The sequence below is a fragment of the Callithrix jacchus genome, chromosome 6 (genome assembly GCF_049354715.1).
Source record: "Callithrix jacchus isolate 240 chromosome 6, calJac240_pri, whole genome shotgun sequence".
Lineage (NCBI taxonomy): Eukaryota > Metazoa > Chordata > Mammalia > Primates > Cebidae > Callithrix > Callithrix jacchus.
The window spans coordinates 54,519,588-54,535,620 of record NC_133507.1 but is presented as its reverse complement, the minus strand read 5'-3'; the positions used below and the strand labels follow the sequence as shown (position 1 = coordinate 54,535,620).

General features: G+C 37.1%; 1 protein-coding gene across 16 annotated transcripts in view; it reads right to left on the bottom strand.

Annotated features, from left to right (window-relative positions):
- CHN1 (chimerin 1) overlaps positions 1–16,033 on the bottom strand; it is a 204,949-nt gene that overhangs the window by 113,581 nt on the left and 75,335 nt on the right. For 5 of the 16 annotated variants that reach the window (XM_078327356.1, XM_078327358.1, XM_078327357.1 and 2 more), the window contains one exon: positions 62–93. The exons of 10 other annotated variants lie outside the window; for them this stretch is intronic. In XM_078327356.1, the coding sequence (XP_078183482.1) occupies positions 62–93 (32 nt within the window). Of the gene's footprint in view, positions 1–61; positions 94–242; positions 331–16,033 lie in introns of all 16 variants that reach the window. One more of the 16 variants, XM_078327362.1, reaches the window with a different exon arrangement.

Genomic DNA, 16,033 nt, shown 5'->3' with positions numbered 1-16,033 from the left:
TTTACCCTATTTATCTTACATAGGCCAATCTATAAAATGTTTTCTAATAATCCATACTTACTCTCTTCCATAATACTTTGGTCTGTTTTCTACCTATTGGGAAAGGGAAAAAAAAGCATATTTGTAAAAATGCAAATGTGTAGAACACAACTCAACATTTTCTGCATGTGACAAACTAAAGTACAGATTTAAAAAGAACTCACGTAACAAAGAACAGAGTCCCAGTTCTACCAGCAGATTACCTGTGCCATTTGGACTGGTCACTTCATCTCTCCAGTTTCCTATTTATAAAATGTTGTGTATGTAGTTGGACTAAACTATCATTAATTTCTAGAATTTAATGAGGAGAAAAAAATTTCACTTTATTCAAGAATAAAATATAATACCCCAAAACATAATACCATAATTGTGACACACCCAATTGTAGCTTTCTCCCCCCACCCTCCCCTGCTATTCCTCTCCCTGTTGCTTTAGACTCTCCATTCTGTTAGCATCTCCATATACTCTTGCCCTTCTGTTCTCTCATCTCTTCCCTCACTGCAGCTTGTCAGGGCATGTGTGCTGGCTATAGCTAAGAAAAGTCCCAGCAAGATAAATGGCCAGGAATTTTCACAGGAAGATAGAAAGCACATGTCCCATTCATTCAAAATACACTCAGTGAATAGCAAATATGTGACAGGCATTGTTCTACCTGCAGGGACACATTACTGTATAGAACCAAAATTATTTTGGAACTTACATTCTAATAGTGACAGACAGACAATAAAGGATAAGAAATTAGGGCTGGGCGTGGTGGCTTATGCCTGGAACCCAAGCACTTTGGAGGCCAAGGCAGGTGGATCACCTGAGGTCAGGAGTTCAAGACCAGCCTGACCAACATGGTGAAACCCTGTCTTTATTTAAAAAAAAAGAAATGGAACTAGAAAGTATTGGTAAATACTATGATGAAAATAAGAGTGGGTAACAAAAGGGAGTACCAGTGAGGTACTTACAAAGCTGGGTGGTTAGGAAGGCCCTCTCTGAGATGACATTTAAACTGAGTCCTGAATGACAAGATGCCAACTCTGACTATAAAAATCATAGGAACAGAAAAAAAGCTTTTCCCTAGGAGGTACTTTGATGACACCATCTATTATGCTATTGAGCTCTTGCTATTTGCTATGTGTTTTAGTTACATTTAAAGATCACTGAATCCTCAAAATAAGATAGGAATTATTCTATTTAGTCTTTATAACATAGTATTATCATTCTAATTTATTTATTTTTCTTGGCAAAATTCACCTTTTCTTTTAAATGTACTTACAATTGACAAATAAAAGGTAGGGGTGTGTGTGTGTGTATGTGTGTGTGTGTTATGGTGTATAGCATGATGTTTTGATATTTGTATATACTGTGGAATGACTAAAACATGCTAATTAACACATACATTTCTTCACATACTTTTTTTGTGGTTATAATACATAAAATTTACCCTCAGCAATTTTCAAGTATATAATACACTGTTATTAACTATAGTCATTAAGTTGCAACAACAGATCTCTTGAATATATTTCTCCTACATAAGTGAAAATTTGTATCCTTTAACCAATATCTCCTGAATTCCCACCCCAACCATGTTCTTTCCTTCTCCTTCCCTCTGCCCCTGATAACCATATTCTACTTGTTACTACTATGAATTCAAAGTGTTTAGATTCCAGAAGTGAGATCATGCAGTGTTTGTCTTTCTGGGCCTGCCTTGTTTCACTTAACATGATGTCCTCCAAGTTCATCTGTGTTGTTGCCAATGACAGGACCTCCTTTTGTATTCAATTTGAAATGAATAGTATTCTACTGTATATTGAAATAGAAGATACAGTATTCCATTATGTATAGATACACTGCATTTTCTTTATCCCTTCATTCAAGGATGAACACTTAGGTTGGTTCCATTTCTTGGATATTGTGAATAATGCTGCAATGAACATGGGAGTGCAGCTATTTCATCAACATATTAATTTCATTTCCTTTGGGTACACACCAAGTAGTGAGATTGCAGAATCATGATAGTGGAGAAACTGAGCATCCAAGAGATTATATAACTTATTCAAGATTACTTGCTCAAGTGGTGGGGCTCAAGGTAAAACTGGGATTCTTATTCAAGAACGGCAAAATCCCTCTGTCTATTTGACACTGACTAATGAATTTGGTCAAATATGCAGTTTCCAAAGCAACTCAAAGCCTATCTTTTCAGTGATCTTCTCCTTTAGTTCTGCATATATACAGCCTGGGTGCCAAGTCTGGTATTGTTTTCAGCAAACTTGATAAATTTACTCAGAGCATAGAAAAACTTTTGTGTTTCAATGGAAAACTGTGCATCATCTATAGCAGTGATCCCCAACATTTTTGGTACCATGAACTGGTTTTGTGGGAGACAATTTTTCCATGCACCAGGGCAGGGGTGGAGGATGGTTTCAGGATGATTCAAGCACACTGCACTTACTGTGCACTTTATTTCTATTATTATTATATAATCACCATAATGTAGAATCAGTGGGAACCCTGAGCTTGTTTTCCTGCAACTAGATGTTCTCATCTGGGGGTAACAGAAGACAGTGACAGATCATCAAGCCTTAGATTCTCATAAGGGGCACGCAACCTAGATCCCTCACATGTGCAGTTCACAATAGGCTTCGTGTTCCCATGAGCCTAAAGTGGCCACTGATCTGAGAGAAGGCGGAGCTCAGGCAGTAATGCGAGCAATGGGGAGAGGCTGCAGATGAAGCTTCACTGGCTCACCTGCCACTCACCTCCTGCTGTGTGGCCTAACAGGCCATGGACTGGTACTGGTCTGTGCCCTGGGGACTGGGGACACCTAATCTATAGCATACCCTATTGGCTGATAAAATTCTAGCCTAGTGTCTTGTCTCTGAGCAATTTTGGTACTACCTAAGTTGTAGGTATCTAATAGATACATTTTTCCCTGCATATTGGTGGTTGAACTGACTTCTTCCCTACTCCCAGTGGAAAAACTAGTTTTGTCTCCATGTGCAATTCATCTCAATATTCCTTGACTCCACATAAGAGTGTTTGGAGTTATCCTTTCAACCAATTATAACATCTACCTAGTTCTCTCACATCTTATGAGTAAAATAAATGTTTAACATGTTCATTTTCATATTTGTAGGACAGTCATGATTTTAACTTTTCATAAAAATTATACTGTATTTTTTTTGTGGATATAAAAAAAAAATGAAATTACCCTCATAATGTTAAATACCACAACATAACAGTTTGATGTTCTTTTTTAAGATTTCCAATTGAATGTTGATTAGGCAGCAATATATTATGCTAAAATTTTCATCTCAGATATAGTATCATTAGTCTAGAATTTGTGGGTAGGGACATTGTAATTATTATTCCCAGGAATAAGAATATACTATCTCTAATGCACATGATTTTGGATATAAAGGAGAAGCACACATTTTATTGTTCCTATTAAAACTGTGCATAGGACATCTATGGAAGGTCTGTTCTACTTCTATCCTTCAACTGAGGAAAAATTTCTACTCTATATTCTTCCCTATAAATGATGGAGAACTTAAATGAATGTAGATATTCTGCCACCCTGCAATCTTTACTTTGAGATTTTGTTTGCTAAATAAAAAAACTAACATATCAACCTGTGTCAAAGAATCAGTTTTTTGTTTTTTGTGTTTTTTTTGACATGGAGTTTCGCTAAAAAAAAAAAAAAAAAAAAAAAAAGAAAATTATACTGTATTAGTCCATACTCACACTTAATAAAGATATACCTGATGAGACTGGATAATTTATAAAGGAAAGAGGTTTGACTCACAGATCCACATGGCTGGGGAGGCCTCAGGAAACTTACAATCATGGAGGAAGGGGAAGCAAACATGTCCTTCTTCATGTGGCGGCAGCAAGGAGAAGTGCCAAGCAAAAGAGGAAAAAGCCCCTTATAAAACCATCAGATCTCGTGAGAACTCACTCACTATCACGAGAACGGCATGAAGGTAAGGGCTCCCATGATTCAATTACCTCCTACCAGGTCTCTCACACAACACGAGGGGATTATGGGAACTACAATTCAAGATGAGATTTGGGTGAAGACACAGCCAAACCATAGCATATACTTAAATAATACTTTATCCTTCATGAATCTCCTGTTATCTGTGAGGTTGTAGTCAGGTTATTTATTATCTTCCCAAGGTAAATTCCACCTGATTTGGCCTTGTTCCATAATAATTTTTCTGCTCATAAAACTCAATGTACTAAGAATATACCAGCTAGCTCCTACAGCTACCGATGATGGCTATTCTAGTTTTAGTTCAGAGCTTATAGAGTGGGGTCATGCAACTGCTTGAGAATAAACCTTTGCTTATGAAGATGAAAATTCAATGTTTAAGTCCTAGAGAATTGATTTTCTATTATGATAAAATGTTACTCAAAAGAACCATTTAGCAGTGTCCTCTCAAACTAAAATGTGAAAATGCTCAGTATTTACTGTAGAGGAAGATGTACATGTACATGTACACATGAAAATGTGAATAAGAATGTTCTCATATGCACTGTTCATAGTCATTTTTTAAATGGGCCAGTCAGGCATGGTGGCTCATACCTGTAATCCCAGTACTTTGGGTTGACCAAGGTAGGAGGACTGCTTGAGGCCACGAGTTCAAGGCTAGCCTGGCAATTCAGCAAAACCCCCATGTCCACAAAATATCTTTAAAATATTTTTGTGGTGGTGGCATGTGCCTGTAGTCCTAGCTACTCAGGAGGCTTTGACAAGAGGATCACCTAAGCCCAGGAGTTTGAGCCTGCAGTGAGCCATGATTAAGCCTGAGTGACAGAGTAAGATCCTGTCATTCGTTTATTCATTCATTCACTCATACATACATAAAAAATAGAAATAATTTAAATATACACCAATAGGGCAATAACTAACCTGATTTATAATGTAAATAATATACACAGTTTGAAGGAATAATGTAGATTAGAGGAACATGGAAAAATCATTAAGACAAACTATTAAATACAAACATAAATTATGAAACAATAGAGAATGACACCATTTAGGTGAAACCACATACACACACAATATGTATTTATGGCATAAACAGAGATCTGGAAGTATGCATACCAAATTCAAATTGTTACATCAAAGAAAGTGGGTGGAAAACTGACCTGAAGGAGTTAAGAGAAAGGCATCAAAGGAACTTTAATACTGACCATAATACCATAACTCTTAAAGAAAAATGTATTAATACATTAATTATATACCTAATATCACTTTTAACAATATAAATTAAGATTAGCTTTTGTGTAACCTAATATTGAAGCTTGAGACACATTAGAATAGGGTCCCCCAACATTTTGAGCAGGGATAATCTCCTTTCCTTCAAATGAGATCTTTGCAGGTAGCTGAAGGCGTATGACACTGAGGTTAAAGGAGAGTTTTTGAAGATACTCTACTTATCAGGGAAAATCCTGTACAAGTACAAAGAAGTGGTGACAGTAGTGAGATTGGTGGCTGCAAATGCTGTGGCAATCCATTACATTCCCCAACCGAAGACAAATACCGATTATTTATTTAATAATCCTACAATAAGTACATAATCTGCTTCTATTAATTGCCTAAGTAATTATCTTCAGAAAACAATTGATTATGGCCTTATATTGCTAAATAATTATTTGCTTTACACAAACAATTTGGAATTAAAAGAAATTAGGTAAGCACTGATAATAGAGTATTTTTATATGCAATAAGCAGTATATCCAAAATAAAATTCACATACGAATTTCATCTTTCTTGTACTTTTATAATTGAAATCTCAATCAAAACTTAAGTTTAGGTTTTTTTTCCCACTCTCATCTAGATAGCAAAGGGGATCAGAATACACTACCCTAAAACATGCTACATTGGCATATGAATTATTTTAAACTAAAGGCAATTTAGAAACATCAAACATAGGCACTTTCTGTACTCCCCTTTCTGTCTAAAAGCATAGCATAAATTTCTCTTTTGTAAAATAAATTTACATTTGTAAAAGAAATTTCCATATGTAAAGATGTACTCTTCTATCATACTGGGAAGAGGAAACCAACTCCAGAGACAATTCTTATCCTGAGATGACGCAAATCTGTATAACAAATCTTACTAAAAATCCTTCTTTACCCCATATTTCCTTCACACAACTTACCACCCTGCCAAGCCCAAATTCCTTTTTCTTTGTCTAGCCTCTTGTCTGCCTTTATCACCCTTTGTTAAAATGGTATATAAGCCCCAAGTCTTAACTGCCTCATTGGCATTTTCACTTCTGTGAGATCCCCCCTCCATGTGCATATGAAATAAACCTTTTCTCCTGTTAATCTGCCTTTTGTCAGTATTGTCCAAAAATCCTAGTTACTGAATCTAATAGGATAGAGAAGTTTTTCTTCTTCTACAATAGCATTTAGATGTTTTGCTGATATCTTAGGTATTATTACTTAAGTGATTATTTGGATAGCCTTTCAAACTCAGAGACAATATAACACCAGATAATTAAGGAGTTCATAATATAAAATGACTATTAATGATCTCAAATTAGTTTACTTCCAAATACATCAAATGAGAAATTTCAAGTGTTACATGCTATAGGAAAAACATCTTTATGCTTATAAAAATATTTATATGCTTGTTTCTAAGTTTTATAAATTTATAATAGGAGACTATTTACAGACTAAAACTGGTTGAACTCAATGTAACTAAAATATATTTTAAAATGAGTACTTGTATTGAATTATATGCTTTGCTTTCTCCAATTTTCTGTATTTAGTAGTTTACATTTTTTCATGATACCATAAAATGAGTAGAAAAAATGATAAATGAAGAGAATAAAAAAAATTTCTAACTGAAAATAAAAGGTGCCTATAAAATGCCTTACCACATAAACCAACCAACCAAACAAACAAAAAAACAGATCCTAAAATCTCCAACCAACTAAATGGACTCCCTCTTGGCCAGTGGGGCCCCACAGAAACCTGAAAACTGAATTGCTAGTCATGAGAGAAGAGAGGTCGGACCCACCTCCTCATACCCTCCCCCTTTTTGGTGTTTAGGCACAACTGACCAGCATTAACATTGTAGAGATCATAAGGCTGACAACACAGACTTGTGGCAATAAGATACCAAATTCCAATCCAACTCTGGTATGGTATCATATGACAGATAGCAGATTCTAAAGGACATACAAATATTTTATCCCAAAATACATTTCTTTGACCTATTTTGAAAAGACCCTGCAAAGCCATCCTTGTGGGGGAATTTGCAACTGTGGAATATTTCTATTAATTCAGCCAGGCCTTCCCTTTCTAGGTCTTTCCTGGACCTAGGATTGATTAAATGAGAATGTGATACCTTTAAAGTCTAAAAGAGGCATTTACCATCTTTTCTCTCCAAAGGCTCCTACCTGGAGACTTCATCTACATGACAAGAACCTTGGTCTCCAAAACTCCCTCTACCATAACTCAAGCATTTCTTTTTACTGACTTCAAGTCTTTAAGCAAAACTTAATTCTTTCAACCAACTGCCAATCAAAAACTATCTGAATCTACCTATGACCTATAACACTTCAAGATATCTCACCTCTTTGGGCTGAACCAATGTTCTTCCATGTACAAATTAATGATTTTAGCCATAATTCTTGTCTCCCTAAAATGTATAAAATGAAACTAACCCAACTGCCTCAGGCACATTTTCTCACGACCTCTTGAGAATATTCTCTGGGCCTTAGTTACTCATATTGGCTCAGAACTAATTTTTAAAGATTTTACAGTGTTTGGTTTCTCTGTTAACAATAGCATGGTTTCCATAAATTTTATATACTATTATACTGAAGAAAAAAAACCTTTAAGTTAATCTATCATGTTTGTGGCATAAAGTGCATAGTACAACATAGGAATTCAATAAATAACTGAGCAGATCAATCATTTCACAATATTTAAAATATAAATGAAATTCATTAAATTAACATTTGCTGTGCAGTTTTATAAACAATAAATTACTTTCTTTTTTTCTTGTGAGACAAGGTCTCGCTCTGTCACCCAGGCTGGAGTGCAATGGTGATCCTAGCTCATTACAACCTTGAACTCTGGGGGGGGTCAAGGGATCCTACCTCAGACCTCTGAGTAGCTGGGACTACAGGCACATGCCACCACACCAAGCTGACTATTTTTTAAATTTTTAGTAGAGATGGTTGTGAAAGAAAAATAAGTATCAGGACCCGCAAATCATTAAGCCAAAGGGTAAAGTCAAGCTGAGAACTACATCAGGCAAACCTGTCTCCTATTTTATTTTCTTGAATTTCACCCTGGCAATGTAAATTGATAGCTTATCTTCACAAGTAGTGAACAAAGGACAGAACTCCAAGTCATCCCTGTGCCAACCTGAGACACATGCACATCTGACTGCTTCCTCTGATGGAAAAATGCAGATTCACTGAGCTAGACAAAAGATAAATTACTATTCCTCTATCACCCTCTCATAAGTATATTGTGTATTTCGTGAAAGTCTGATCAAAGACTCAAGAATGCAACCATTTGTCTCTTATCTACCCACACCTTTTAAAAATTCCTTCTTCTTTCTCCAATATCTGTCCTTTCTCCTTTAAATACTGAAGCCTTCACAATCATCTTTGGAGAAAGGCACAGACTCCTGCCTCCTGGGCCTCCTGGGCATGTGTCCTTACTTCACTCTGCCAAAATAAACTTTCTAAATTAAGTAAGACCTGTCTCAGGTACTTTTGGTTTACATGGGATTTTGTCATGTTGCCCAGACTGGTCTCAAACTCCTGGGCTCAAGCAATCCTCTTGCCTTGGCCTCCCAAGTGTTATGATTACAGGCGTGAGCCACCATGCCGGGCCTATTTTCTTCAGACATAAACATTTTAATCTAATTCACTAAACTATATTCTTTCAAATTAAAGTGCAACTTTTTATATCTTATTTTCCACAAAGACAATAAAAGTTTTTCTAATGTAGAAGTATTTTGCTCTCCACAGGAAATTTGAAAACAGCAGAACTAAACAATAAAAGTATTATAAATGTTTATTCCCTTCTCTTCTCCTCAACAATGTTATATTATTTCTTTTAGTAAGGAAACTGTTCCCTGGCTACAGTCCAAGACAGTAGTCAAAAACAAACACACACATACCACAAAATTCTACAGGTAATGCCACTAAAACATTTATAAGATTTCCAAAACGTTTAATGTTTTTCTTGCCTACAGTGGTAGTGATCTGGTCAGAAGTCAAAGGAATCATTATCTCCTTTGTTCACCCTGTGAAAAAGTAATACACATAGACAGGCAATTTAGCATTTTAAACTTAGTCTGGAAGTCTGTACAATGCTTCTTCAAAGTTACATGAAATAATACGACTACACTGACGAAATAGTACTTTTTTTCAGTTAACAGTCTAGAGAATAAGTATTTAAAAGTATACATTAAAAATAAGTATTCTCAATTGAAGATTTTGTTCTGCATTGTACTTCAAAATGGCTCAGTTGTCTGGAGAGGTAAAAGAGGGAAAGGAAGAATAAAATGCATTTGATGTTGGCTATCTACAGTTATATTCCGAATTAAAGGCTAGTAAGTCGGTCAACATTCAACTCTAGCTTTGGATCTATCTTAATTTCTTATACTCAAGTAAGAAAAGAGGAAAGGCAGGGAGGAAGAGAAACAGAAGCCACTGCCACTGCCACTGCCTCGTGGCTTAGGAAAATAATCATAGTAATTCTATATATATACACACTGCTATCATATTTTAAATCAAAATTAGAAACTGAATGACAACCTTTAAAAGTTTATTATAAATTATTCACATATTAAAATAGTTATATTTAAGTGAAAAAAATCAAAATAAGGAATCTGTTGTTTAAAGAGAATTCACAAATAAAAGAAAATCATGACTCAAACAGATATAAACACATTAAAGATTTAATTCTAATCATTAATCGATGAGGGGATCAGCAAATGATATAACCAGTTCAAAAGAGAATCTGAAGAACAGACACATTTATAAATTAGAAATTTTGAAATGAATGTGCAAATAAGGGCAAAATGAGTTTTTCCATAATGGTATGCATGGGAGAGGTATATGATTGAACTTTCACTCAACAAGGCAAAATGTATATGTCTATAAATGCATTACTACCAGTTATCTACAAGTTACAGAGTTTAAAATAGGCCAAAGCCAAAGAAAGACTAGAATCAGATAACCTGGAAAAATGCACTGCATGCGAACAATGTAGTTTTTCATTGAACACATATTTTCACTATGTTTTCTAAATTATTTTTCTCATTGCACTTTAAGCCAAAGAAAATATCAATATGGGTAGTAGCTAAGCTTCAACAAGTCAATTAAGTTTAAACTTACAAAATCTTCAAGAAAAAACCAGCAAAGTAGAGGAATATCTATCAAAGACCTACGTAGAGTTGGCAGTGACTTACAGGGAAAAACATCAGGAAAATGAGAATCAGATGTGCTATGAAACTTATACAGATTGTTTTACTGTTATTACTCCATTCACAGTAAGATAAACTTTTAGATACCTGCCTTCCTACTCAATGCTAGAGCATTCTAGTTACCAGTAGTAGAAATGCAGCTTTTTTTCCATTGTGTTTTCCATTTTCTCAAAGAAAACCATTAAACTTTAGCATGGTTTTCTTAAATAAGTTAGCCCTCTATCTATGGTCAAATTTTACTAATTCAATAAAGAATATTTACAAAGTTTTTTTTTCTAATAATCTATAAGTACTACTTAATAACTTGCGAGGGCCAGACATAGTGGCTGATGTCTGTAATCCCAGACCTTTGGGAGGCCGAGGTGGGCAGATCACTTGAGGTCAGAAGTTCAAGACCAGCCTGGTCAACACGATGAAACCCTGTCTCTACTAAAAATACAAAAATTAGCCGCATGTAGTGACACGTGCCTGTAATCTCAGCTACTTGGGAGGTGGAGGTTACAGTGAGTGGAGATCGCGCCACTGCACTCCAGCCTGGGTGGCAGAGTAAGACTCTATTTCAAAAAAAAGAGAAAAAAGCTTGTAAGAAACCTTTGCAAAACACTCAGCTTGTTAATATTCATTTTTTGGTTTTCATTTTTAAAAAAATCAGCAGCCTGCATTGGAAAAGGATAATACCTAAGTTTCACAATTCAAACTTCTTTGTATTTACTATTTTCCTACCTTAAATTCAGGTAACCTCTGGTAGTGGTTAAGGTGTGGAACCTACCAATCTGTTTATGTAATAGTTAATCCGTAAAGAAGTTCCTTTTGGAATTGTCATTGTGATCAGTTTCACAAATGTGTATCTACATTAGGATATTACAGATTTTGACTCCAATGTGTATCTTACTACTTGTTTGTGAACTCTGATTGGTGTTTTCCTCTAACTTAGTCTTGAAGTCTCTCTGAAGAGTGGCTATAAATTCATGCCCTGCCCTAACAGACATGCTGTGCACATCCATGAACACTTCCCCTGGCAGTGTTTTACTTTTATTACTCCACTTCCCCTGAAGTGTTCATGGATGTGTATACCATGTCTTTCACAGGATACTTTTTTATCCAGTCAATGGCCTAATGTCTAAGTGTCTGACACATGACCAGGTGCTCCTCTCACAGGAAACACTGGCAGATACATTCGTGGCTCTTATCTGACCTGTGTCCAATTTATTTCTCCCAAAATAGTCACTTTCTAGGAGAGCCCTGACCAGGAGGAGTCAAGTATGGATACGTCAGATGAGACACAGAAAAGCAAACACAAAAAGGCAGAGCGCATGACATAACAGAGGCAGTGTATTACTTGGTGATTACTGCAGAGAAGAGGACAGCACACCTCACACCTCAAAATTCCAGCAGAGTGAGGAAGCATGCTCAATCAGCAGGTGGGATCACAAGAGAGAAAGGAAGAGATCAAAGCCTTTTATTATGGCCCAGGGTGTTACTGGTGGGCTTATGGAAAGCAGGCATGAGCTCCGTGGAGTCATGCTGTGACTCAGAGGTGGTCAATGAGACATGTGTCTGGGCAGCCCATGCCTCATATGGGAGGTAGTGGGGGAGGAACAAGTCAAGTAGGTTGTACCTAGCTGGCCAGAAAAGAGGTCTAAAAAAGATATTTGCCTTTGCATAAGGCAAATAGCTGGATCGACATTAAAAAACCGGCAGGAGGTAGAGAATTAGAAATGGTGTCAAGGGTAAGTAAGCCCCGTAGCTGGCATGAGAAAGTCCAACTTAATATTCAAGACAGATGCTTAGGTAACATACAACATAGAAATTTACTATAACTGAATTTTAAACAGGAGCAAAAGACAGCACTAAAGACAACTTAAAAAGTAAAATATGCCAAGAAAAATAGCCTTTGAGTGATAGGATGATTTTTAAATAAATGGTTGGTTTCAATAATTCACAGTTATCACTGAGCATTCATATGAAATGCTTCTATCTGCAAAGCATATTTTAAGTGTTAAATACCAGATTATCACAACACCAACATACATGAGCATGTGAATCTTTGTTTTTTTGGAACCTGAAGTTGCACTATAGGCTGCTGTGAGCACATAGAGCAACCAGTGGCAAAACTATCATTTACCTTAGAGTGCTTTCCTCCTACTCCTGTGCCAAACTCTAACGCTCCACCTACCCAGAATACGTCCTCTAAAAAGGACTAGTTATAAAACAAGCACATTGTATCTCATACCCATTCAATCAGCAAGTCTTTCTTAAGCACCTACTATGTGTCAAGCACTGTTTCAGGCACCTGGGAAATATTGATAAACGAAACAGACCAGAATCACTACCTGCACGAGCTTCTATTCTAGTACAGGAAGACAGCAATAAGTAAGTAAATAATATAGTATGTAACAAAATGAAGTGTTGTGAAGACAAGTCGAAGTAGAACAGGAAAAGACTGGGAATGTGGGGGATGATGAAGTATAATTCTTAATATAGTGGTCACAATGGGCCTTACTGGATATGAACAAGTGAGCCAAGTGTGTATCAAAGAGAACATTTCAGGAAGAGGAGCCAGAAGGAGGGCTGAGAAGGGAGCAGGGAACACACCTGCTGTATCTGAGGAGCATGAAGACTGGTGGGGCTGAAGCAGAACAGGGTCAGGTGAGGGGGGAAAGGAAGTAGTAAGAGATGAGTTAGAGAGGACCTTATAAGGCATTGTGAAGGTTTGGCTTTTACCCTGGGTGAAAAAGGAAAGCCAATGTAGAGCGCTGAGCAGAAGAGTGACACGAGCTGACTGTGGTTTCAAAAAGATCTCTCTGTGCTGGGAATAGACTATGAGGGGAAAGATCACTTAAGATAGTTCAGTTACTCTCCTGAGGGGTTACTGTGTGGTAAGGTAGGATAATGTACTATGACAGATCAACCTAAATATGTAACAACTAGACACAACAAAAGTTTATTTCTCATTTATATAACATTCCTGTATATGTACTCAGGTTGGCAAGACAACTGTCCTACATCCATATCCCCTCCATCTTGTAGCTATATCATCTCCTTGTGGAGATGTTTTTATCTGAATGCAAGCATGATTTAAGTTGGCAAAAAATTTTAATAGGTCTAGCATCAAAGTTAACATCTGTTCCACTAGAGAAAACTGTCAAATAGACATAAGTACCTAAAAGAGGCTGGGAAAATTTAGGTTAGTCAGGTTTCCAAATCAAAAAAGACTGGATTTCGCTGACTATCTCAGTTTCCACAGTTCATCCTTGATTGGCAGCCATAAAAATAGGTTACCATTAAAAGTTAGTGATATGGTTTGGATCTGTCTCTCCAACCAAATCTTATGTCGAATTGAAATCCCCGATGTTAGAAGTGGGGACTGGTGGGAGGTGCTTGGATCATGGGGATGGATTTCCCTCTTTGGTGCTGTTCTAGTGATAGAGCTCTCGTGATATCTGGTTGTTTAAAAGTGTGTGGCGCCTGAACCCTCTCTGTATTCCTCCTGCTACGGCCACATGAAGATGCCTGTCATCTGGCTTTGCCTTCCACCATGAGTAAAAGTTTCCTCGCCAGCCATGCTTCCTGTACAGTCTTTAGAACTATGAGCCAATTAAACACCTCCTTTCCCTATGCATTACCCAGTCTCAGGCATTTCTTTACAGCAATGTGAGAACAGACTGGATTCTGGACATATACTGAAGACAGACCCAATATAATTTCCTGATTTTGATCTGGGCAACTGGAATTAAGTCGCTGCCATCAGTTGGGATCTGGAAGGCTGTGGTAACAGGTGAAGCTCAGTTCTGTTTTGAACATGCTATTTATGTTTGAGATGTCTATTAGATGTATGTGAGGGGAGGTAGAGTAGGAAACTGGAGATACATATATGAGTTTGGGAACAAGAACTGGACATATAAGGAAATGTAAGTTACATTAAAACCTGAAACTGGTAAGATCATAATAAAGTAAACACAGGTAGATAAGAGGAGAGGATTTGGGGGCACCCCAAAATTAAGCAATCAGGTTGAAGAAGCACCAGAGAAAGAGACTGTGGGAGCAAGAGAAAAAAAGAACCAAAAGAATGTAGTACCCTGGAAACAAAGTGAGAAAATGTATCAAGGAGGAAGTCATCACTTGTATCAGATGCTCCTAATGGGATGATGAGAGAAAAACCAACTACTAGATTTATATGTATGTCGAAGTCAGTACTGACCTTGCCCAAAGCAGTTCTGCTTGGAGTGGTAGTGAGTAAAGTTTCTGATTGCAGACAGCAAGTACAGACAAGACTTTGAAATATTTTCTACAAAAGAAAGCAAGAAATTGAGCAAAGCAAATGGAGAAAGCAGGGTCAAGAGAACTTTTCTCGTTTCCTCTGCCTTAAGCAGATGAGAGGAAATAAGGTTTAGTGTAGTGAAGAGCTGGCTATCATCTATGATGATAACAAGAATGCAGAACACATAGACACAGATGCTGATGGCTGGGTGGATCTGGCGGTGGAAGTTTGTGGAAATTCCCTTCTGATGGCTTTAATCAGGAGTAAAGTAGGATACAAAATTATGAGTTGAAAATTAGGAGAAGTGAGGCATCAGAGCAGTGGTATCCAACCTTTTTGGCACCTGGGACAAGTTTTGTGGCAGGCAATTTTTCTACAGACCAGGGTTAATGGTGAGGAGATGGTTTTGGGATGACTTGCATACATTACATTTATCATGTACTCTATTTCTGTTATTATTACATAGTAATATAAATGAAATAATTCTAAAACTCACCATAAAGTAGAATTAGTGGGAGCCCGGAGCTTGTTTTCCTGCAACTAAACGGTCCCATCTGGGAGTGATAGGAGACAGTGACAGATCATCAGGCATTAGATTCTCATAAGAAGTGCACAACCTAGATCCCTCACATGGGCAGTTCACAATAGGGTTGCACTTCTATGAGAATCTAATGCCACTACTGATCTGACAGGAGGCAGAGCTCAGGCAGTAATGTGAGCCATGGGGAATGGCTATAAACACAGATGAAGATTCACTTGCTCACTTGCCTGCTGCTCACTTTCTGCTGTGCAGCCCAGTTCCTAACAGGCCATGAACCAGTACCTGTCTGTGGCATGGAAGCTTCAGAAGAGAGAAAGGGAGTAACATGAATAAAGGTAATACAGGGAGCATTAAGTACCAACTTGAAGTTCAGAAATTCCAAAATATCTCATTTTCCTCCAGCCATACTGTTACTTGGCAGAATGTATAGAATAGGCAGAGATAACAACAGAGTTGCAGTTTTGCCAAGCAAGTATGACATCAGAGAAGATCAGAGAGTTGACTGGTTGCTGAAAATCTACTAGATTCCCTCTCATGCAACCCATGACCATCTTGTCACCAAGTCCAGAGAATTCTACTGCTTTAAATATTCCCCTTTCCTAATCCCTCTTGGCTCTTCTCAGAATCAGGTTCTTTTCACTTACCAATGGGACTACTGTAATAGCCTCCTAAACCAGTCTTTTTGCCTCTAAAATGTCCATCTTCTTCCCTGGAGTCAGATGTTCTTTCTAAG